We start from the raw sequence: 25,335 nt of genomic DNA on the forward strand, positions 1-25,335 counted from the left end.
GGGTTGTCGGTGAAGCTAACTTGGCCCCCAACTAGTTTTATCGACATAAATGGCAGAGACTTCACCGTACAAGTATGTAGAAATTGAAATTTTGCACAGTATAGATATAGGAAAACACTAACTGCAAGAAAATTCACACCAAACCGTTGAGACAGATTTGACATTCATAATACTTTCTCGCCAGGAGATGTTCACACAACGATAGTCAAATGCAAATGAAGCACAATGAAACTTTTAACCCACAATGCTTCACGCGACTTGATCACCCTCCTCTGCACTGATAGTAAACATTAGAATTGTGATGTATTGTGCACGCACTGATAATCAACAATTGCCATTGTGCCAATGGGCACGAGTGAAAAACGTCATACTCTAAATCTGTATGCAAATTATTCAAAACGTATTTATGCTATTATAAATTTGAATTTCTAGCATGGCAGACAATTGGACTTCACAAAATGCCAAAACTTAGTATCCATGCTCGAAACGTAGGCTAATTCTTTCATCTTGGTTTCACAAAAGTTTACTCGCGAAATTGTTCGTTTACTCGGAAAAAAACGAGCATTTATTTTCTCTCTAAATTCTTCTAAATTCTTAGAAAAAGTGCTGAAAGGCACGCATGCGCAATTTTTTTCTCTTAATGTCCTGATTATAAATTTTAGGGTTGTGCACTCAAAATAAACATCAGGATTGCGATGATAATAAACATTACTTTAGTAATTTATGACACCACTATTCTAGAGGTGCAAGAGAACGGCCAACAAAGTAACAATCAAACTGCTGTAGAGAGTCTTTCCAGACAGTCTCTCTCCAATGACTTCCAACTCAACGAAAGCAAGTGTAAAGAGATCAGGATCTGTTTTGCAAAGAAGCAGGCTATTAACAACTCTGTAGTAGTAAACGGCAAGCCCCTTGAAGTAGTTTCTAGTGCTAAAATCCTGGGACTGAATATTAGTAATGATCAAAAATATAGGACTGAACGTTGCAAGAACAGTTTTATTCTAAGTCAATAATAACTAGATATTTAAATGAAATTACAATCAAATTTTTAATTTATATTTTGTAATGAGTTTTGTTTTTTTTTGCATGAAATTTTACATATAGTCTTTATTCGTTTTCAAATTGTATAATAGTATTTGTAAGCTAGAAGTAATTCAGGCTATGTTCTTAGTCAATAAACTATCTATCTTATCTTGTCCTTGTCTTATTCCTTGACTTTAAATTGTAGACCGCTTGAGATTAGTACTTTTTTTTCGATGAGTGTTTTTTTCGCTTCCGTAAATCAGAAAATAACTAGTTGGAATATTTTGTATTGTTTACCGGCTGCAGTAAAGAAAAAAAATTCCAATAGGCAACTCGCAACTGCAGAGTTGATCTTTTCTTTAAAATTGCAGCAAAATCATGAAGGACTATATAGAGCGTCGTAACTCGTGCATCGTCCGCAAAAGCTTAATATCCGCTTACTTTTTAATGTCTTTTTAAATATTATTATTATTATTATTCTGCAAATTCTAGGTTGGTGATTAGCCTTTCCGTAAACGACGAAGGGACTGGGAACAAGTGTATAAATATTAACCTAATTGAAAAACAAACCCCATCACATGAAATATCACACTAAAGTTATTGAGGTTATCGATTTCTAGAATATTTGGGCGAATACTGGTCGATTAAACAAGCCCTAAAAATAAATTCTAATCTGGGTCGAATAATATACCAAGATATACTTCTCAACACGGCTGTTACTTCAGACATACGACTCATTCGATATCTATTCCCTATGGATCCTCCGCAACACCTCCCGTTACGGCCCCATGCTATACCGTGAGATAGGATAAAGGACTTTCAATTTGGCATTTATTCAATTAATTTGAATCGTCCTGGCTCGTGAAAACACACGTATGAACAACGAGAAGAAGAACGAGAAAATCTAAATGGTATTAAATAAAGATAAGAGCTAAAAAAAAAAAAAAGAAAAAAAAAAAGCTCATAAACTTACAAATTACTGCTCCGCAGCATCTATTTATATATCATCTATATATATGTGCATCTAGATGCGTCGATGACTTGTATATATCTATTGTTCAAGTGGAAAATCTTTTTACGAGCTCTAGATAATATATACCGTGAGAAAATCAAACACTACAATATCAAATGTTTACTCTATATCCTGGATATAAGTTCTTTATTCCTAGTCTTTGATCAGTGTATTTGTTTTTCTTATACTTTTTTCTCATTGCAATTGTTCTTGGGGTCCATATGGTTTCTTCCACGATAATCCACGATAATCCACTCTTTATTCTTCTTGTCTATGATCTGATTGTCTGATATATGATCTATAATAATAATGATGATAATAATAACAATAATAATAATAATAATAATAATAATAATAATAATCAAGGAGACTTACTATCACCACTGCTGTTCTGTTTGGCTCTGACACCACTTAGCCCCATGCTAAATAGCACAGGATGTGGGTACGACATTGAAAAAGTGAAAGTTGACTATCTCTTTTATGTAGACGATCTTAAACTGTATGCAAAAGATGACGACCATCTTCAAACACTTCTTCACACTGTGCACCACTTCAGTAACGACATCAACATGGAATTTGGTCTCGCCAAATGTGTCAACGCCACTTTCAAGAAAGGTAAACTAACAAAGAAATCGAACATTTAATTTGATATTGACACAGTCATTAAAGAACTTGACCGAGAGAAAACCTACAAGTACCTTATTCTTGTGATAGGTCATCTACAAATAGGCTGTGTGTAATTTTGATAGTCTTGTCATGAGAAAGAGTGTAACCCTCATTGGACCGTAAATACCAAGCTATAGGATTAAGACATAAATTGAATAATGTTACGCAAAAATAGTCTCCTTGTAAAATTCCTCGGTTGATGTTAACTGGACCTATTGTTATTTGACCTTCTGCAGTTTGTACATAGAGTGTAGTTTTCCAGGTCTTAATTATTGTAGCAATGAAAGACGTAAGTGTTCTGTTTATTCCATGATCTTGTTATTATTATTATTATTATTATTATTATCATTATTATTATTGTTATTATATATTATATATTTATTATATATATATTTTCTATTTTAGTTTTTCTTTTTCTCTTTTTTTATTATAAATAGATATATTGTAGATATAGATATATTGTAGGATATATGAAGAGATAATCTATACGTCGTATATATCTATAGAGATACAAAATACAATTGTTTTTTTTTTCTTAGTGAGAAATTAATGTAGAAGTATTATTATTATTACTGATTGTATCTTGAAGAATTATTATTGTCAATGAAATATTAAAGAAAAATTATTGTTATTATTATACTATTATTATTATATCTATTCGGGTATCAAGGTAAAATAAAAGAATTTAAATGAATTAAAAAAATAGTTGGGTAGTTAGGAGTTGGGTATAAAATTTCAGGTCACCCATCCAGGTGCTACTTTCACTCAAACGTGCTTGACTCAGTGTCTTGAAAGCCTAAGTTTTTTCCATTGGGTCACGATTTCATGAAATTAGCACAACAATAGCCATGAAAACAATGCACCAGATAGACTAGATTATTTTCCACTTCGAATCAACGTGCCAGTGCGTGGCAGAGTGCAAGGGATTAGCTGCAGATATGGTCTGGGGGCGGGCTAGTCTCTCACCTGATGCTTCGGCTAGAACACTATCCTGCGTAATCCGTACACCCAAGGGCAGAGGGACTTAATCGCCCTCATGTCCGAAGACCATACGATGACCCAGCGGATGTCTCGGGGTATAGCATGAAGACTCTAGTTTTCTTCTTCTTTATTTTGGAATTAATTATGTAATTAAGGTTGGTGGACGTGGGTTCGATTCCCACCGTACCAAGAGTATATTTTTCTTCTTTATATTTCCTCTAGCTTTAGATCTTTTTTTCTAATCTCTATTTATTTATTTATTTATTTATACTGTTTTTTTTTTAATAAAGGACTTTTATTAAAAGAAGGATTTTTCTTTTTTCTTTAGAAAGGATGTATTCTTTATTGCTAACATTCAGCATTAGCAGTTAAGGAGGTTGTCACTGAGGCTAGTAGTTACAAATAACCTAAAATTAGTAGTCAACAGTTAGCTGATATTTCATCATTTTGGTTATTATTATGGCTAGCGCTCGTAAAATTACCAAAGTTAACTGACAAACTGATTCGGTCGAACTTCATGACACCGTGAGAACGACTTTTTTACATCCATTGTTTTCATAATCCCAGGGAGCCCACAGCAACATGTTCTTTCGTGTTACGTTAATTGGAGTAACGTTATAAGCTTTCTGTAGAATATAAAGACACGGGATGAAACTCTAACCGGACCTTTCGAATAAAATCCCTTTAAAAAATTCATAAATGTCTTCTAAACGTTGGTGTGGGCTCCCTGTGCAACACGTCATATGTTTTGGTAATAGCAAAACAAAAATCTATCAGTAAGATAGATAAAAAGAGATGTACTGTAATGGTTGAATGTGGTCTAAGAGTCGATTTCAGTTACAGAGCGGGGGCACTGGCAATGAGCTCCCGCCGCCACCTCTCCACAAGCTAAAAAATCCTAGAAAATCCTTTTGTAATGGGGGACATATCTTCATCCAACAATAAGGGTAAAACAGTTGAGCTCACAATGTCTGGGATAATGAATGCTCTATAAAACTGCTCTATAAAACGTGTCGTTTCTGCTCAGCTATGTTCTATCCATGAGGGAAATTCGGGTTTGTAAAGACCTCGGAAGACAAAAGGATCCGAGGTGATCATGGTATTATTTCAAATATATATACAGGCATTTGCAAAAATTATGGCCGTTTCAAATATATATACAGGTATATCAAAAGTATATCAGACACGGCGAGATATCTTTCTTGATATTTTTTTCGGAAAGCCCAAGTGATAGACAACTCGAAAAAAATATCAGGCATGATATCCCATAATTTTTGATATGCTTTTGATATATTTGTACATATATATGGAAGCGGCCATAATTTTTGCAAATGGCTGTATATAATATATATATATATATATATATATATGAAGAAAATTTACTCAAAAAGGGTCTTACTTCTTAAGACCCCTTTGGTGTGATATTCGGATTGAAGACCTTTTAAACACTGTATTTGAATTTTTAGTTTTCCCAATTTTTTAATATCAATAGACCACACCCATTTCCTCTTTAAGACCCCTTTTATCTAAATATTCTTAATGATGATTGCAGCAATGAATCTGACTACCTCTTTGACACGCATTTTTGAATCAAATTCAACAGCCATCCAGGGTAAGACTTGAATACAAGATATGCGCGCTTCATTTGAAATCAGACTTGGCATTAAGCGAATCCTGACCCCCACAAATTAACCAGGTTAGTTTGTACTTGCCACTGCGCACCCTGTTCAAGCCGCAACTGACACTGCCAATCTGAAATCAAAAGACCGAGAACGACTTGACTTTAAATAGATGACAAAATTAACGTAAACAAATGTCCGAATCGCTTGTAGGGACTTCGTATGACCACACGGAGTATTGAACAATTGATGATTGGAGCAATGAATCTGACTACCTCTTTGACAATCATTTTTGAATCAAATTCAACAGCCATCCAGGGAAAGACTGGAACACAAGATATGCGCGCTTTCTGTGTTTGGAACTTACTCGAGCTTTGATCATGAAGAAAATTTACTCAAAAAGGGTCTTACTTCTTAAGACCACTTTGGTGTGATATTACATACATACATACTTTATTCGTCCTAATTAATTACAATTAAAACAATACTATATATAATTATATAAGAAGCAAAAAGAAAAGATCAAAGAATAATAATATTCGGATTGAAGACCTTTTAAACACTGTATTTGAATTCTTAGTTTTCCCAATTTTTTTTAAGATCAATAGACCACACCCATTTCCTTTTTAATATCCCTTTTATCTAAATATTCTTCATATATACATATATATATATAATAATTCAGATAGTACGCGTGCTGTGATTGGCCGAGAGCCGTGTTTGCATTTCCCTGTGCAAACACGGTTGTGACGATTTAAGTTTTGTTTGGACGTTGTACTTGTACACAAATACAAGTTGTAGTCATAACTGTAGTAAAATTAGAAGAATATGGCTAATTTTTTTGACTTTCCTGAGGAAGCTTCTGAAATAGTAGAACCACCAGAAGAGCCTCCATCAAAAAAGCAAAAATCCAGATTTGCCAGCCTGAACTCGGAGAATCTCGACGAACTCTTTCAACAACACCGACGGAAATCAAGCTTGAATTTAGCAAGTTCTAGCTCTCAAAATAGTGTTCTTTTTAGTCTAGAATGACTAAAGCCATTGGTTAAGCTTTGGAATTATTATTTTATCTAGATCTGCTTGTAAAAGTCACTAAAGTTTGGCTTCTTCTCGCTTTGAAATAAAAAACTTTCATCTTGAATTTCATGGTTGGAGGCGTGTATCAAACTCGCAATTTGATTGGTTAAGCGTCTTCTTTCGCGCAATCGGATTGGTTATTGCAAATGCACAAGTATTTAAGGAGAATTTGTATTTAAAACTTTGAACTAAATTCTTCTGTTTTTCAATCGTGTTTCGTTATTTTTGTGTTTTTTTTCCCGCCTACGGCTCGTGTTTGCACTGATCTGCTCTCGAATTCTCACAACCACATCTTGGTTTGCATTAGCGTGTGCAAACACAGTAAATGTATTTTATTTGTTAAATAATTTCCTAGAAAAAAAATCAATCATAGCAGAAAACCAATAAGTTGTTATGTCACCTCGCTATCGCACAGTCACGTCCTCAGGACTGCCCAGAGGAGTTTTTCTCTCTTTCTCTCTTGCACCTGCCAGCACTTAACGAGTGACTGTGTGAAATCAAATATAAGTTATGACGGTTTCTTCACTTTGTCATGTATCTGACTCATCTGGCCAATGACAAGCACGAAGTTTGCACTTTTCTTGTTTCATTGTTGTCTTAGTGTGTTCTGTTAAATGGGAATAAGGAAACGTTTAACGAATCGTCGCCACTAGGTCAGTAGATATTTAAGCGACCTTTCCTTTCTTACGAAGGTTCAAAATTCATTCCCTTTGCGCGCTTTGGCCCTGTTAGATGAAGGTCTTACAGCCCTCTTATGCTACAATAGTTTATTCGCGCTATTAAATATATTCTGTTGCCTATATCAACACTTGCAATAGGTATTATTTCCGCCTGGAGCTTGTTTGTAAAATGCTTTGAGAGCTAATTCATAAGCCCTTACAAATTTAAGTTAATGGAACCACCAAAACGTACAATTAAGCGGTGAAGGGGTATGCAATTGAGTCAAGGGCCATTGTCTTACATCCAGAGGACATCTCATGTGGATGACATGCTAAATATAGTTAGCCAATCGCATTGAAGGTTGCAAAGTGCATTTAAAAACCTGATTACTCCTTTCTGATTTTTGTAATCTTATATATAATTTTTTCTTTCTGTATTTCCTTTTTATTTTCACATTGTCTTTCAGTTGGCTAATGCAGTAAGCACGCAAAATAAGTATAATTAACAAATTAATTAATTAAAATATAAATTAAAATTAAATAAAAAATAAGCTATTACATAAAGGACAGTCATGACGGTTGTCCTGCATAAATTTTTGCAAGTCTAAATTATTAATACCACTCTTAAATAAATTCAAGGAATTTGAATTTCCAAATTTTTTTGTCCAGTTTTTCCCATGTAAATGGACCCAGATAACTCAAACTATGTTTTCCGTAATTAACGGTATTAAACCTAGGTCTTTGGAAGTCAGCGTTCCTTAAGTTGTAATCAATATTACTTTTCCTAAATATTTTAGGATATCCTGTAATCTTCTGTTCTAACGGTTTAAAGTTCAGGCTTTGTGAAAAAGTCATGTCAAAAGTTTGGTTACCGGTCAGATTTCCCCCCGTAAAGGTTGGTACAGTTTCCTCCTTGTTTTTCAAACAAATTTGGGATTTTGTTTTTGTTAAAGAAAAGAAAGGTTAAAAGAGTTTTGAAGTATTTTGTTATAAACTGGATGTACTACTGAAGTGCTCATTCTTCAATTTCTACTTCAAGCAATTTTTGGATTCGGGAATGCTAAGCCACATTAGAGATTTAATTAATATGCATGTTAAACAGCAGTGCTATTGCTACACCGCGCACAAAATATTTGATGATCACGACACCAGACGGTAGTAGCTTAAAATTTTAAGTCATGTAAAATCTACTAATGATAACTTTATTATTGACGTAAATTTTGACGCGCGGCCATGAAAAAAAAAGTGTGATTAAAATAAAGAAAATTACATCGGTGGAATAACCTAAGGGATTACAAGGAGAGAAGGAGGGAAGAAAGATGGCCAGAAATAATGACAAAACCCCTACAGAGACAGTACCATCAGCAAGTAAAGGACGTGGCGGATAAGGAGACGTGGAATTGGTTGAGAGTTGGTAACCTGAAGAGAGAAACGGAAGGGCTAATCATTGCTCCTCAAGATCAAGCTTTAATAACTAACATCATAAAGCCCAAAATCGAAAATCAGGAAATTTCTGAAATAAAAGTGTAGAATGTGTGGCACAAGTGACGAAACGGTTGAGTATATAATTTGCGCCTTCAGTAAATGTGCACAGAAAGAGTACATGACACACAAAATTGCGATACTTTTACACTGGGAGATGTACAAAAATATGGATTACCGTGTTATGAAAATGGTACGAACATGTTCCTGATATAGTGATGGAGAACCATCAAGTCAATTTGCTGTGGGATTTTAACATCCAGCCAGATGGAATAATCCAAGCTAGACGTCCGGATATAGCGTTGGTTGAGAAGGAATCAGACAAGACCTGCATTATCGATGTAGCTATGCCTGCTGACAGAAGGATTGAAATCAAAGAACTTGAGGAAATAGAAAAATACCAGGACCTCACGAGAGAATTGAAGAAGCTGTGGAAGACAAAGGTTAAAGTAGTACCAGTGGTAGTAGCAAGTTTAGATTCAGTGTTAAAGAGACTAAGGCCGGACTATATAACTATGTTAGGCAAAAGAAACAGCATAGCAACATATTCAGCAATCTGCATTCTTGATTAGCAACTGACAGAATATTAAGGAAAGTCTTATAGTTTTATGAAATTTATGAACTTTAAGGACCTTTCTAACGAAAAAAAGAATTTGAAACTTGCTAGAACTGCTCTATAATGTGAGGGTCATTATATTCTGTGCATAATTTCCTTTTCAGGGTAGCTAGGACATCACACAGGCTTGCGTTTTCGAATGATTTATAAGCAAGAATTCTCTTAAAACCAAGGGCATCCACGCCTTAAGGGAAATTTACTACTGTGGAAATTTTAATGGTCTGGTGGAAAAGGGTACAAGTCTTCAGAAATTATATCTTCTTTTAATCTTTGTTTCTGTGGATCAGGATCGCTCGACGATCTACACTGTGAGTACTGCCGCCCAATTCATCAAATCAGAACTAAACGATGAATCTTTCAGTGGTCCCAGAATACTTCCCTGAATAGCGCCGCCTTCCTAGTTTTGTTCTGTTCCAAATATTAGCTTGTTCTTTCGAAAAAAGGAGCAAAACGACAGTACAAGTATAGTCCCTTGAGAAAAGCCGCGGCTAGTGTCTCAAAGTTGTCAAAGTTTGTTTAGATAATATTGTTCGTCGTATTTTCATTAAGGTAATTTGTTTTGAATGTATATTTAATATTGAGAAATTAACTGTTGGTCATTGTGAAACCAGTGCTTCAGATGTTGTTAGAAACCTTGGTTCTTTATTTGACAGTAATTTCTCTATGGTTTCGCATGTAAACAACGTATGTAAATCTGCATTCTATCATTTACATAACACATCGCGTATCAGGAAATATCTCAGTCGAGATACATTAGAAACACTTGTGGATGCTTTTGTTACAAGCCGGCTTGATCACTGCAATTCCTTATTGTTCGGCCTGCCGAAGTTCCACCTTGACAAGCTTCAGCGTGTTCAGAACGCAGCCGCAAGACTGGTACTTCGTGCTTCAAAGTTCTGCCTCTTCTCTCCCTGTTTACTGTTCACCAAAAGCCTAGGAAGCTATGATCGCTGAGAATCATGGGAAATATTTCATATTCAACAAGTAAAGCTTTTGACACAAACTGCAGCAGTTGAGGATGTTCAGAGGAGGTTGAAACATATAAAATGTATCTACCAATAATCCTTCCCGGTCTCAGCTTTGTAGCTTTTCAGGTGACTAACTTTATTGAAATAAGTGTATGTGATCTTTATTTGTCTATTTGTCTATTAGTCTATTGGTCTATTGGTCTATTGGTCTATTGGTCTATTGGTCTATTGGTCTATTGGTCTATTGGTCCATTGGTCTATTGGTCTATTGGTCTATTGGTCTATTGGTCCACTGGTCCATTGGTCTATTGGTCTATTGGTCTATTGGTCTATTGGTCTATTGGTCTATTGGTCTATTGGTCTATTGGTCTATTGGTCTATTGGTCTATTGGTCTATTGGTCTATTGGTCTATTGGTCTATTGGTCTATTGGTCTATTGTTCTATTGTTCTATTGTTCTATTGGTCTATTGGTCTATTGGTCTATTGTCTATTGGTCTATTGGTCTATTGGTCTATTGGTCTATTGGTCTATTGGTCTATTGGTCTATTGGTCTATTGGTCTATTGGTCTATTGGTCTATTGGTCCATTGGTCTATTGGTCTATTTATTTATTTATTTATTTATTCATTTATTTATTTATTCTTAATCAGCCAAGGGTAGGTTTTAACATTAAGTAGGTTAAATAGAATTTTCTATTTGAATACTATCACTATTTATTATTGTTTTCATAATTTTTAGTAATTTTAGATTTTTGATAGATATATGTTTGATTTTATAGGCTATACACCGAATCGAAATATGGCGACCAATTTGAATACAATTGTTATGTATTGATTAGCGACATCTTATACATGTGGAAATGCTTTTGTGTTTCCATGTTAACACGAGGCTAGTCAGTCGCTTGTCAGTGCAGGACAATAGTTATTCAAATTGGTCGCCATATTTCGATTCGGTGTATAGTTTTTTATATAATATAGATTTTAGTAGCGCATTTGAAAACGTATGTTGAATTTGCGCTTTACAAATGAATCTATTATTATTATTTATTATATCTAAGATGTAGTCTGAATCAATAAAAAGATGGTTGCGAAAAATGTAATTTGATATTTGTTGCGTTCAAGTGAAGTGATTACTAGGTCTGACGAAACAGAGACTAAAAACTGAAGCAATCGAGAAGCGGACTTTTGGAAGAAAAAACACTTGAGATCGGCGTTATAAGTTAAATTTAAGAACATTTCAATATTTGTTTGAACGCTTGTCGAAAGTTCGTACTTTGGAAAGCATACAAAAATGGGTTAATACCAGCTTCTAAGAAAAACAAAATGGCAGCTATTTCGTAGTAGCTTCGGTAGGCTCGTTCATTAAAGAACTTCAGAATCATCAAAATTCCAAAAGGAAGAAGAAATACAACAAATACTAAAGTGACTGAGAGAGAAAGTTTAACTACATGGCGCTTGCGTTGATTACGAAGTCTTTCTGCAACTGAATGCTCTCCAAAATTAACGTTTTTCTTCCTGAAATATAAATTTCTAACGATATGAAAGTAGCATACCACTATCACAGCAAAGGAAATGAAGACGACGGAACCAATGATTGAGACTTGATAGGTAAGGTAGCCCAAGCGATTCCAGTATAAATATTGTCGACATGACTTTGATGTCTCCTTATAATAGCCGTTAATGAACATAGGTAGTGTAAAGAGAATCCCAGTCAGCCAAATTGCACAGAAAGCATACTTAATGGTGTTTGCTTTCAGTCTCATCCACCTTTTCATCGGCTTGACAACAGCGTGGTATCTCTCCACAGCAAGTACAGTCAGTGTTAGTATAGATACGATGCTTGCCATAGCAGGAACATTGTAAGATAAGAAAAACTTGCACATAATGTCTGCCAGTGTACCGCTCGTCAAGGGGATATATTCAGCAAACACTGCCATTAAAGAGAAAATTAAGCAGGTTACATCAGAAATAGCTAGGTTCACGAGAAGATAGTTCGTTGTCGATCGCAGAGATCGTTTCTTTGACACGGCAATTACCACCAAACAGTTACCAATAATACCAAAGAGAATAATCGGTACTCCAAAGATCAATCCAGCTATTATGACTTTGGTATTCATTTTTTTTAAAGCGGAAACTTGCTTCCTTTACTCAATACTTTCCTTACAAAGCTATATGACAAGGATTTGACTTTAATAATCCAAACTAAAATAAAAGTGATTATTAAATGAAATGTTTCATATATTGGTTGTCAAAACATTGTCGCTCCATGATTGGTTAAAACATTAATGTTACATAATGTTTGTTTCTGAGTTTGTTTCTGATTGGTTAATGTTATCTATTACGTGTATTAAAAAATACAAAGGACAATTTGAGCCAATTTCCCTGCCTTTTTAGGCTGGTAGCCAGTGCGCATGAAAGAAACAGATGTTTACCAAGCTGCACCCTGTAATCTTGGGGAATAAATCATGTGTACGTGAGCTTAAAAATTTTATTTATAATAATATTATTTTTAAAAACGTTTTTGTTTATCGATTAGTGCGCGCATACAATGAAAGCTCAAAATCACTAAAAGTTATAAAATATTATTGTATTAATGAATATTAAACGATAAAAAAATATCACCATCGCTGGCGGCAGAATAAAAATATGTTTTGGTTTTCATAATAATAATGAAAACCTTATTTCAACATTTTTTACAGCAATTGTGAATCTCTCTACTTAAGGTAGACCGGATCTTCAAAATTGTTCTATGATTTTTTAAAAAATTCTGTCATTTGAAGTTCATTGTTAGGGTATTCAAATAATGAAAAAAAGAAGGGGGTTCCTGTATTGGTTATCGAGATATAAGGCGTCAAAAAGGTGTGATTTTTTCAGTTTTCCGCGCGTTTTTGCCGAAAATCTGTCCCCGCCAATAAATTCGAATTACTCGATTGGATTTAACAAAGAAAAACAGAAAACTGTTTTAAATGATAGTTGTTGAATCTAAGAAACATACCTTGACAAAAAATCCATCCAATCTTTTAAAAGCGGCGTGAAAATTAAATTATAGAAGCGAAATTGCTTGTAATTCGGCGCAGTTATATGCGTGTGTAGTTGTAAAAATGTTGAAAATTCATGACAATTCTAACTATGAATTTTTTTCTTTCCGCACTAAATTCAAAGAATATATAGTACATAAACCTCAAATCGTCTTTGTAATCTCCAGAGAATATATAATAGAATATATATAGACGTATTTCGAATTGATTTTGAGAATGACATGTCAAATTCATTTTTTTTCCCTTCATTTTTATAAAGTTATGAATTTGTTGTTTTGAATCAAAAGAGTGATTAAGTCAGGCAATGAAAATCTAAGCATGTTTTGAAAACATTTCATTTTTGCCTCAAAAGTTCCATGAATTAGCGAAATACTTTGTTAAGTTATAGAAAAGGATTCAACTTCTGACATTATTGAAATCAATTTTCAAAACAGAGCAAAAAAAGGGTAAAAAAAATGAGATGCGCGAAATGGATGCGCAGTAGCAAAGGTCCGGAACTACCTTAAAGGCAATTTACAATTGACTACTCGAATATGACTTTACGAACACTTGAAAATTTACAAAACTAAAAAATCATCAATTCAGGATTATCCCATGCTTTGTTACGACATAATGATAGTAATGATAATACTAATAATACTAATAATAATCAATAATTTATTGACTTATATTGCGCTGCTTCAATAAAATTATCAGCAGCGCATTACAATATATATGATATAAAATAAATCTAATCTAATTCACTAAAATAATAATAATAATAATAATAACAATAATATAATAATAATAATATAATTATTATAATAATATAATAATAATACTAATGATAATAATAATAATAATTTTTTAATAATTTTTTTAAAATTAATAAACTTTATTGACAATAATAATTCTTTAAGATACAATCAGTAATAATAATGTTTCTACATTAATTTCTCATTAAGAAAAAAAAATTGTATTTTGTATTTAGATATATATGACGTATAGATTATCTCTTCACATATCCTACAATAAAAAATATATCTATTTATAATAATAATAATAATAATAATAATAATAATAATAAATAAAAAATAAAATAAATAAATAAATAAAGAGAAAAAAAAATAAAAATAAAAATAATATCTTTGTTGATCCTGATTTTAAAAAAACTCGATCTGCTGGACACGATAGAACAGCTGGTATGAACCGGTGATCAGCAATATCAAATCTATGAAAATCTAAATAAAATCTATATTAAAATCTGCAATTAAGAACCTAAAAGTATAAATATAAGAAAGGAGAAAATTAAGTATAATACATACATATATACACAGAAACACAAAAACCCCGCGCCCACAAAACATATACATCCATTGCATGTACGGGGATCGCAAAAGAAAAACAAAACATTAGGCTAAAAAACATATATACACATAATCGAAAACGCGGTATTTCCATGCCTCTATTACCATGTAAATAATTAAATAAATAAAAAAATCTATCGCACAGTACACGTACTTGCGCTCGTTTTTATCAAAATCTAGAAAATACTTAAGAGGCAATGTCTGTCAAAATCAAACATAATCGAAAATCCGCGGCCACGTTAAAAAAATGGATTTTGTTCATATTTGGTCCAACGATGTGGAATACCACCTAAATAAACGTACTGATGTCCGTTTTGGATGATTTCAATTTTATTTTGAGAAAATCGTGAAAATCGATTTTGGCCGTCGGCTACCTAAATTCAGCCTAAATCGAGGTGAAAATGGTAGGTCTGAGAAAGGCGTTCGCGTATAAGAAAATAGCGCTTAGAAAGCGCATGTGGCACTGCTAGTAATCGAATTTATAGTTTCATAAAAATTTGTTGAAGATATCCATTTAAGGAGTTTTTGATGTGGTGATATGATGTCGGTTTATGTTTTATATTAGTTGAAATTAGTATACAATACGAAGATAAAAACTGTGGAAGTATACAGAAATAGTATAAACGGAAATGGCGGTAAATCATACTTTTTTTAATAATTTCCTCTTTCGAGCTTCAGTCATTTTGCGATAGGATCTTACAAGATATAGGTCTGAGCATAACAGAATTCATGTTTGAATCTTTAGTATGCTATTATATGGTCAAACGTTCCATATGGTTTCTGGTAAAAAATAAGGGCACATGTGGGTAATGCTAATATACGGAAATCTTATATGACATAGCAATAGCATGACTAGAACAATTTCACTATTTTCAAGTTTATTCAGCATTGTCGGATATGGAGTCGAGTAAGTGATGCGCATCACTTTATAGTAAATGAATGAATAAATGAATTGAATGAAGGATTGGAAATTAAAAAGAAGTGTGTGGAAAGTGCAGAAAACTAGAGTCTTTGTTCAGATATCTATACATTTCTTAGTAATTGGGTTTTAAAGGGCAAACCTCATTTCATTTTATCTCGACTGACACCAAACTATAGAACTTGGTAAATTCGGATGTGCTTTATTTCTGGCTTTGTGAGTCTTGCGTTGATTCATTTAGTATACAGTCACTTCAAAAAACGTTGTCGTCGACCGGCTCAAGCCTACGCGACTTGAAAGAAAGGAATATGGGTAAAAATCACTGAAGCGGTTAAATATTCGTTCGGAATTAATTGTTCCCGCTAGTAATAATGATAATAATGGCGAGAAACAATCCATCAAATGCATGTCTTTGGGTTTAGGGAAAGAAAAACAAAGTAGTTATGATTCAGTTCACAATTTCGAAAATATGAAGGCATTAGAAAAACGTCTTCTTCAACACTTCCCGCTCGCCTACGAAGGTTCGTGCTGTAAACCAGGCGATTTACCGTATAGTCGCACTCGGTTTGAAAGCCGGCAATATACTTGACCTTTTTTTTACTCCCTTCCTTTAAAATTCATCTTTCGAGGTCGAATTTTCCCACAATGGGCCTCAATATTCCTCTTTAGAGGCTCAATTATCCTACAATGGGGCTCAATATTCCTCTTTCGAGGCTCAATTATCCTGCAATGGGGCTCAATATTTATCTCTCGGAACTCAGTTTTCCGGTAATGAGGATCAATATCAGGCTTTTGTTTGCACTTTTATCTTTTGCATCTACGAAGAATTCAGCTGCTTTGGGTTCTTGATGTTTAATGATCGATATCTCCGTTAACATTGGCCTGTTAAAACTCAGTTAAAACCTTTCATTTTCTCCGCTTAGAAATAGGAAATGAAAGTAGTGATAAAATATGTAAAATGTAATTCGTTGCAAAATTAGAACTTACCTTAGCTTGACAGTCGAAAATTTTGCTGGAGTTGGCAAGAATGATCGTGGACCATGATGTAGTTTTCGGGAAAACGACGTAACAACGAGCAAACAACGACATTTTTACGCTTTACGTTGATTGGTTCCAAAGGGTCGGAAATTTTCGAGAAGATACGAGAAGGTATTGATCGTTTCGCTTGGCATGGGATCATCCGATACTTCTAAGAATTGTGGTATTGGGGTTCCTGTGTAAAGCTAACTCACTCACGGACATGGATCGATAGCACAGTGGTACTGCTTGTGCGAAGCAGTGCCACAATAAAGCAAACTAGAGAAGATCTGTTTTTGGAATAAGGTAAAGGAAAGCCTAATGATTATTTTCAGCTAAAATATAAATAGGGAAACGCGTTCTAATAGGAACGTTTTAAGAACTACATTTTTCGGGTTCCCGGATATTTAAATTTCCCCCTTAGTTTGCAAAGCGCATTTTCATGTGCACCGGGTGTTCGGATTTAGCTGAAATTCCAGCCATAATAGCGGAGCACCATACTTAAGAAAAGATGGTAAACCATCGAGTTGATTTTTCATGGCTTGACTACTACGTCACTTCCGTCCGTCCGTACGTCCGTGTACACAACACAGGAATCCCGCTTGATTTCAAAGCAAAACTACTCGGAAATGCTGCTCTCAAATGCACAGCAAAAATCGGTTTAGGTCAAGTTCTTGACCAGCTAAAAATAAAAAAAAACTTTCTTGTAGTCAAGGATGGATCAAGAAGTGTTTTTTTTGACAATAATTTATCTCGACGAATCGACAAATCAAAGACTTTCTCTCAAAACTTTTAATATTTCTAAAGATAAGCTTAATTTATTTTAATATTGGAGGAAATATAACACGGAGAGCATATTACAACAAATATTCGTCCTTTATTTAGCTTTGTCAATCTTTAACAATTCGATTGTTTTTAACCAACTATCGTATGTTTTTCGTTCAAGAAAAATGTTTATAGTGTTTGTTTGTCCTAAAAAAATCTCCAAAATTTCGATTTCAATGAAAGACATCCAAGGTAAATTTCACTAAGTAGTTATCTTTCGTTTTTTTTAAGTAAAATAAACCAGGAATTCAAAGCTCAAAAATGTCGGGCATGGAAAACGTTATGGAAGAATCTAGCCCCTTGGTGAGGTGTGTACAAAATTCCTAAGTGAGAGAGTATACTCGCGCAAAGAAAACAATGTAGTACATTTCGATTTGATTTCACTGCATGGTTTATATTATGGGAGACATTTTCTTCATCTAGAATAATTGAGAGAAAAAAATTGAGCATTTTTTTTCCTGATCTTAGTTACCTTTAGGATTCATTCGAATTAATCTCCCTGTGACTTGCGCCATCAGTTCTGACATTTGTTTTGATATATTATTTGTTGATTGAATATTGAGAGAAATAAATCGTATTTCTTTGCTGTTTTTTGACATTAGTTTAAAATGCTGTCACTTATAGATTAAGATTTGAAACAAGCATGCAAATACACTCATCGGCAAGATCTAAATGATACTATAACAGCCCATATAACGTCTGCTATAGTTTATGCTCGGTCGTATACTTAGACAGTAATGCGTAATTTACCTTTGATCAGCTAGTATTTTTACGATGAAGTCTGGAGCTGAAGTCCATAAGTAAAATGAAGAGCTGTTAATATTGATCTTGAAATTTATGAATCTAAAGAAAATACTTTGATGCAAAATTAGACAATTTCCAAATACCTCTGCAAGGAACTGTACGTAAAATAAAATCATCCGGTCTCTGCTGAGGAGCCAGTTGGAACAAAGGTAATTTAACTGATCTTTCCTTTACCATATTCCAATACGCGAACGCCTTTCTCAGACTTACCATTAAAAAAAAGTTTAACATATTAACAAAAAACAAAACAAAAAATATATAGCAAAGTACAATTGAGATTACATCGTGGGAAATTACATATAATGATTAGAAAGGGAAAAGAAAGCATATGTATATATAGAAAAAGTGTAACGGAAAATAAAATATATCTACAAAATCAATTAAGCGTTCTTTACTCTATCTAAATCTTTTGGTTTCTGCCAAATATTGTTGGACATTCAAGAACAATTTTTAATTTTGCTTAAAAGTTAAACGTGGAGAACCACATAGAAAAAAGATCCATCATTACAGTCGCAAAGCGGTGTTAAATTGCAAGAAATCTTAAATAAGTAAAAATTTAAAGCACAATGACCAAGTCTAAGTCTGATATGTAATATAGATGTTTGTCTATTGAAAGTGGTATCATATATACGATTGAATTCAGTACAAAAATTGCCATGAAGTTTAGATTTAGAATCATCACTACAATAAGCGGTGCGAATAGCGTTGTCAAATTTATTCCATTGTGGGATAACCGATGGTAGAAAGGATCTTTTAAATCTATTGGTACGAGTGGGGATTAATGAAAAATCATCATTAGATCTCAAAGAATACTTTGACCGTTGACTTACTTTTAATGTCAAGAGATTGAAAAGGTATGCCGGAGTTATGTGGGTGACCATTTTATAGAAAATGCATAGTTTATGAAAGGATCTTCTATTTTAAAGATCTTCCCAACTCAACTCCTCTAAAAGCTTGATTTTACTTGTTCCTTTGATAGCCACAGTAACCACACGGGTTGACTCATATTGCACACTCTCTAATAAATCACTTTCAGCCTCACTACACCCATCCCATATGACATCTGCATATTCCATCAAAGGTCTAACAAGGCTCTTGTAAAGGAAGATCAGGGTAGAACGATGTATTTTGTACTTTTAAGTCTTAAAAGACCTTTAAACAAGTTCAAGGCTTTACTTGCCTTTTGATGTAAAATATGCTCCTTCCAGAAGAGGTCATGTGATAAACCTAAGCCAAGGTGAGTGTGAGAGCTTACCTCTTTGACAGCAATATTATTAAAAAAGAGAGTAGGGTGAAATATTTTAATACGTTTCACAGAAAAAGTAATGGCTTCACATTTAGTCGTATTCAACTTCATCATCCACCTATCACACCATTGGTTTATGATATTTAAGTCGTTATTTAGTTTTTGTGATGATTCTTCAGGATTGTCAGCGACATCAAACAACGAGGTAACATCTGCATAAAGAAGACAGTTGGATTGATTTTTATCACAAATATCACTAATATAAACAAGGAACAACAATGGCCCAAGTACCGAGCTCTGAGGTACGCCAGCGTCTACGCGAGACCAGTTGGAGCATTTTCCCGCTATGACTACTCGTTGCTGCCTATTCGTTAAATAGCTGCGAAGCCACTTCAACAAGGGGTTTTTGACACCTATATTACTTAATTTAAAAAGTAATCCCTCTTGCCATACTCTCTATCGAAAGCTTTGCTCAAATCTTTAAAAAACCATACGAACTTCCTTTCCCTTCTCAAGCGCTTCATATACTTGATGAACAATTAATATTAATTGATATACTGTACCATCGCTAGGTCTAAAGCCTGATTGATAAGCTGCAAAAAAATTGAAATTTTCTAGGTCAGAATAAAGTCAAATAAAAACAATTTTTCAATAACTTTAGATAATGAATCAAGTAGTGACACGGGTCTATAATTTTCTTTCGTTTGTCTATCACCTTTCTTGAATAATGGTATAACATTCGCTTTTTTCCATTCACTTGGGAATTCGCCTCGTTCGAAACTTATATTACATAATGATGAAATGATTCTGCAATGCCTTCACTACACAATTTAATAATTTTATTACCAAGATTATCATGTCCACATCCCTTAGGATATCAACTTTCTGCATTAAATTTAAAACTTCAGTTGGGGAAGTATTAACCATTGATAAAAAACAATAAGGAGACTGAAAACTAACTGAATTGGGCAATGATTGTTGTGAGTCATCTATCCTAGTTTGATTTACAAAGAAGGCATTTAACAATTCAGCTTTTTCTCAGAGTCCGATATAAAGTTAACGCCTTCCCTTAGAGTTGGAATTGAAGTATATGTTTTTCTATTATAAACAGATTTTACATAACTCCACCATTTTTTAGGACGAGTTAAAGGATCTGATAACTGCTCATTTAACCTAGTAAATCATTTATACTTGGTTTTACGGATCAAATCCGTAGTAAAGTTTCTTTGGGTTTTGTAATGTTGCCAAGAGGAATTTGTTTTATTCCTATTATGATTTTTTAACAGCCTACTGCGTTTTCGAATAGCAGATTGAATATTAGAATTAAACCAAGGTTTATCACGCGGACAAATAATTACTGTCTTTCCATGAATGAATGAACAGATGGTGTTAAAAACATGCTTAAACCACGAATGATATATTTTATCAATGTGTTTGTAATCCTCAGAGCTAGAATCTAATTTGATTTCGATTTCAGATTATTATCATTGTTATTATTATTATTACTATTATTATATTAGTATCATTATCATTATTATTATTATCATCATCACTTTCAAAAGGAGCCACAGCTTATCCCATTGGATGGCGAACAATTTAATCTAAAATCTACTAGCACAAGTCAGGATGCAAGGCTCGACATCAAAGCTGGATCGTTTTGGGCACAGGGAGTAACTGCATTTTTTGATGTAAGAGTATCGCATGTTAATTCCAAGAGCAACCAAAACAAATCCACTTCTACAATCTTCAAGGATCAAGAAAGCGAAAAAAAGAGAAAGTACCAGCAAAGAGTAATCGATGTCGATATGGGAACTTTTACGCCCTTAGTTTTTGGTACAAATGGAGGGATGGGGGCAGAATGCCAGATTTTTCTAAAGCACCTTACTGAGAAATTAACCAAGAAGACAGGGGACACATATGCAAGTACTATAACATGGATTAGAACTCGATTATCTTTTGAAATAATTAAGTCAGTACACATGTGTGTCAGGGGGACAAGAACCCCTTTTTTTAAGGACAATGAATTCTTGAATGACTTTAATCTTAACGCCAATGTAACGGAAATTTAGAAATATTTAGATTTTAATAATAAATGTATAGTTTTAATATAGTATTATATCAGCGTGAAGAGCTGGACTCGTGTTTTGAGCTATTAATTTATTTTACAAATATGTTTTCATAGATAAATAAGTAAATATGATATATATTTGTTATTTTATATTCATAATCTCTCCTTTTTTGTTTTATAATTATAGCAATATTCTTATCACGTCTCATATTATAATGAATTATTAGTTAATTATTATTGTCAATAAAGTTATTTATTCATTATTATAATTATTATTATCATTATCATTATTATTATTATTATTATTATTATTATTATTATAGAGAAGTGATTAGAAGAATAATGGGAAGTGCGTGATGAAGATGTTAAAACGCAGTTCATAAATGCATAGTATATTCGAAGCTGATGATAAAGATGCTTCAAACGATGCTTCATTGACGCTTCAAACGCGTTCAATGCCTTGAATAGAGCTGCTGCCCTGCACAATATGAGAGCATCTTAAAGTAAAATAAAAGAATTAAAATAAATTTCAAAAACAGAGCTTTGTAACTATAATTTTAGGTAACTCATCTAATTACTACTTTCACTCAAACGTGCTTGACTCAATGTCTTGGAAGCCCAAGTTTTTTCCACTGGACCACGATATCATGAAATTAGCACAACAATAGCCATGAAACAATGCACTAGATTATTTTTCACTTGGCAACGTGGCAGTGCGTGGCAGAGTGCAAGGGATTAGCTGTACATTTGGTTTGGGATCCGGCTCGTCTCTCCCCTGATGCTTTGACTAGAACACAGTCCTGCGTAATCCGTACGCCCAAGGTCAGAGGGACTTAATCGCCGTCAGGTCCGAAGTCCATACAGCGACCCAGCGGATGTCTCGGGGTATGGCATGAAGGCACTAGTTATATTATCTTTTATTTTGGAGTGAATTATTTAATTAAAGTTTGTGGACGTGGGTTTGATTCCCACCGTATTAAAAGGTCCTTTTTTTCCTTCTTTTTATTTCCTCTAGCCTTAGATCTTTTTAATCTCTGTTTATTTGTAATATTTTTTTTAATGAAGAACTTTTATTAAATCAAGGACATAAGGATTTATTTTTTCTTTAGAAAGGATGTATACTTTATTGTTAACATTCAGCATTAAGAATTAAGGAGGTTGTCAATGGGACTAGTAGCTACAAATAGCCTAAAATAGTAGTTAACAGTTGAGCTGATATTTCATTATTTTGGTTATTATTATGACTAGCGTTTGTAAAATTATCATAGTTAACTGACAGGGATTCGGCCGCACTTCATGACACCGCGAAAACGAGTTTTTCACATCCATTGTTTTCATAATCACAGGGAGCCCAGAGCAACATGTTTTGTTTTACGTTAATTGGAGTAGCGTTATAAGCTAGATGTAGAATATAAAGTAGTATAGGGAATGGGGGTTCCAGCGCAATCTCAACACGGGCAAGACCCGTGTCAAAAATCCACCTACGGAAACAACCCCACTCAAGTGTGGTTGGGGGCAACAGCGCAAATATGTTAGTCTATATATGGAGTGCGAAGATTGTAAGAGAACTTTTAAGAAAGAAGCGGATTTGAAAAAGCATTTGAAAATGAAGACGAAGTGTATGAGCAGTTATGATTGTGGATGTGGTACGAAGTTTGAGACTAAGGTTAAATTGTTTTGGCATTGTCAGGACTGTGAGTACGACTACGACGACCTAAAAAGTGCTTGGTATTAGGTATAAAATATTTCCTATTATATAGATGGAATCCCAAAGCAACTTCAGCACGGTGTCAATACCCGGTAACGGTGAGATTGACGTTAGACAGTTTTGGCGTCAGTCAGAAAGGAAGGTTAAAAGGACTCTCCGAAAAGGTATAGAAGAATTAGGAGCCCTGAAAGCGAGCATAATGGTAGAAGTAAGTTTGTCAAAAGACGAGGTAATGACGACAGCAATGTTGCGATCAAAGTCGTTAGTGATATTAGAATCCACGAATCTGGATAGGTCACTCAGTGAAGCCTTAGAAGCAATAATGGAGTCGCTGTCTAACTACACGAAAGAAGGATCGGGTTGGACAGTAGAGGAGGTTGAAGGAATAGAGATAAGTATGGCCAGGTACGTACCCATACGAGGGGGGAGTTACGTACCGCTACCAACGTGGGTAGAAAGGAAGAAGGCTATTGTAAACGTGAAGAATGAAGACAATCGATGCTTTATGTGGGCAATCAGGTCTGCACTGTATCCAGCAGAGAAGGATCCCTGTAGGACAAGTAAGTATCCCACAGACGATTTAGAGTGGGATGGTGTGGAATTTCCCATGCAGTTGATAGACATCCCCATATTTGAGGAAATAAACGATCTAGCAATTAACGTTTACGGAGTCAGAGAGCAGACGATAGTACCGTTAGTTCTGTCAAAAAGTAAAGGAGAGCGCGTACATTTATTCTACCACGGCGGACACTACTCATGGGTTAAACACATTAGCAGACTATTCTACAGACATACTAAGCACAAAGGCAAAAAGTACTTCTGCGACTGCTGCTTGCTGTCATTTACATCCTTAAATGCCCTAAAGAAACACGATGAGATCTGCCGCGGAGTCGAAGAAGTGGCGCAACGGATCCAGATGCCCACCAACAAAGAGCTTTCATACGCAGACCATCAAAAGCAGATGCAAGTGCCTTACGTGATATATGCAGACTTTGAAGCGTTGATAACTAAGGAAGAGCAGAAAAGTGGTGCCACGAATAAGGTGGGATTACACGAGATCTGCTCCTTTGGTTACATAGTAGTCAGATCAGATGGTAAGGCCGACCCTCCTGTGATTTACCGAGGCAAGAACGCAGCTAATAAGTTCCTAGAAGCATTGCGAGAAGAGGAGGGGGAGATTAGAGAACAATTAAGACGTCCAAAGAAGATGGAATTTACCAAAGAGAACCAGGAGGCTTTTAACAAGGCAAAGAAATGCCACATTTGCCAACATACGCTTCTTCAGTTTGGAAGACGAGCCAAGAAAGCGTGGGATGAAGATGGAAAGTATTTAGGAGAAGCTCATTTTAAATGCGGGAAGTATGCTAAGAAGGGTGAGAAGCCGGGAAAGCCCTCCACGCACTGCATTCACTGCCACAAAGCATTTGTTGAGGATTTCTATGTGGATAAGGTTAGGGATCACTGCCACATCACGGGTAAATACAGAGGAGCGGCTCATTGGAAATGCAATATAAACTTCAAAGTAAATCCAGACATGGAGATTCCGGTGTTCTTTCACAACCTCCGCGGTTACGACTCCCATTTGCTACTACAAGGAACAGACGGCTCCGACGTCAAATGCATACCCAACAACAAAGAGCGCTACATGTCCGTAACTGTGGGTAAGCTAAAGTTCTTAGATTCGCAGCAGTTTATGGCGGACTCCTTAGCAAACCTCGTAAAGTATAACACCAACTTTCCCATTTCCAGTCAATATGGCGCGGAAAGGAAAGGAGTCTACCCATACGAATACATGGACTCCTGGGATCGATTCAAAGAACCCCTACCACCCAAAGATCGCTTCTACAGCACCCTAAACGAGTCTGGTATAAAGGACGAGGAGTACCAGCATGCGTTAGATGTGTGGGAAAAGTACTCCTGTGAGAACATGGGTGACTACCACGACATCTACCTAAGGTCTGACGTAGTGCTGCTTGCAGATGTTTTCCAAAGCTTCAGAAAGATGGCTATGGAATATTACGGATTGGATCCCGCTAATTTCTACACGGCTCCTGGGCTCAGCTGGAGTGCTTTGTTAAAGAAAACAAATGCGCAGTTGGATCTCCTAACGGAGTACGACATGTATCGGTTTATGGAAGACGGTATTCGTGGCGGCGTATGCGGACCCAGCCGACGTTACGCCCGCGCAAACAACCCCTTAGTAGAGCACGACCCAGAGAAACCAACCACATACATTTACTACCTGGATGCGAATAACCTTTA

The 25,335-nt window shown here is 34.8% G+C and overlaps 2 protein-coding genes across 2 annotated transcripts; one reads left to right on the forward strand and one right to left on the reverse strand.

The window, feature by feature from the left end:
- The first annotated feature begins 8,369 nt into the window (after positions 1 to 8,369).
- LOC148911599 (uncharacterized) lies at positions 8,370 to 9,091 on the forward strand. The gene is made up of 2 exons (XM_089029171.1): positions 8,370 to 8,451; positions 8,709 to 9,091. Exons 1-2 carry the CDS (start codon positions 8,370 to 8,372, stop codon positions 9,089 to 9,091), a joined length of 465 nt encoding a protein of 154 aa, XP_088885297.1.
- A 2,131-nt stretch (positions 9,092 to 11,222) lies between these two features.
- Positions 11,223 to 12,246, reverse strand: LOC116300552 (growth hormone secretagogue receptor type 1-like). Its single transcript, XM_031709437.1, has one exon. The coding sequence runs from the start codon at positions 12,217 to 12,219 to the stop codon at positions 11,329 to 11,331; it is 891 nt and encodes a 296-aa protein (XP_031565297.1). The 5' UTR covers positions 12,220 to 12,246; the 3' UTR covers positions 11,223 to 11,328.
- Positions 12,247 to 25,335: the final 13,089 nt, after the last annotated feature.

This window comes from Actinia tenebrosa, unplaced genomic scaffold (assembly GCF_029948245.1).
Source record: "Actinia tenebrosa isolate PJP-AT-01 unplaced genomic scaffold, QUT_ActTen_1.0 PGA_scaffold13__45_contigs__length_12533684, whole genome shotgun sequence".
In the NCBI taxonomy this organism is placed as follows: Eukaryota; Metazoa; Cnidaria; class Anthozoa; order Actiniaria; family Actiniidae; genus Actinia; species Actinia tenebrosa.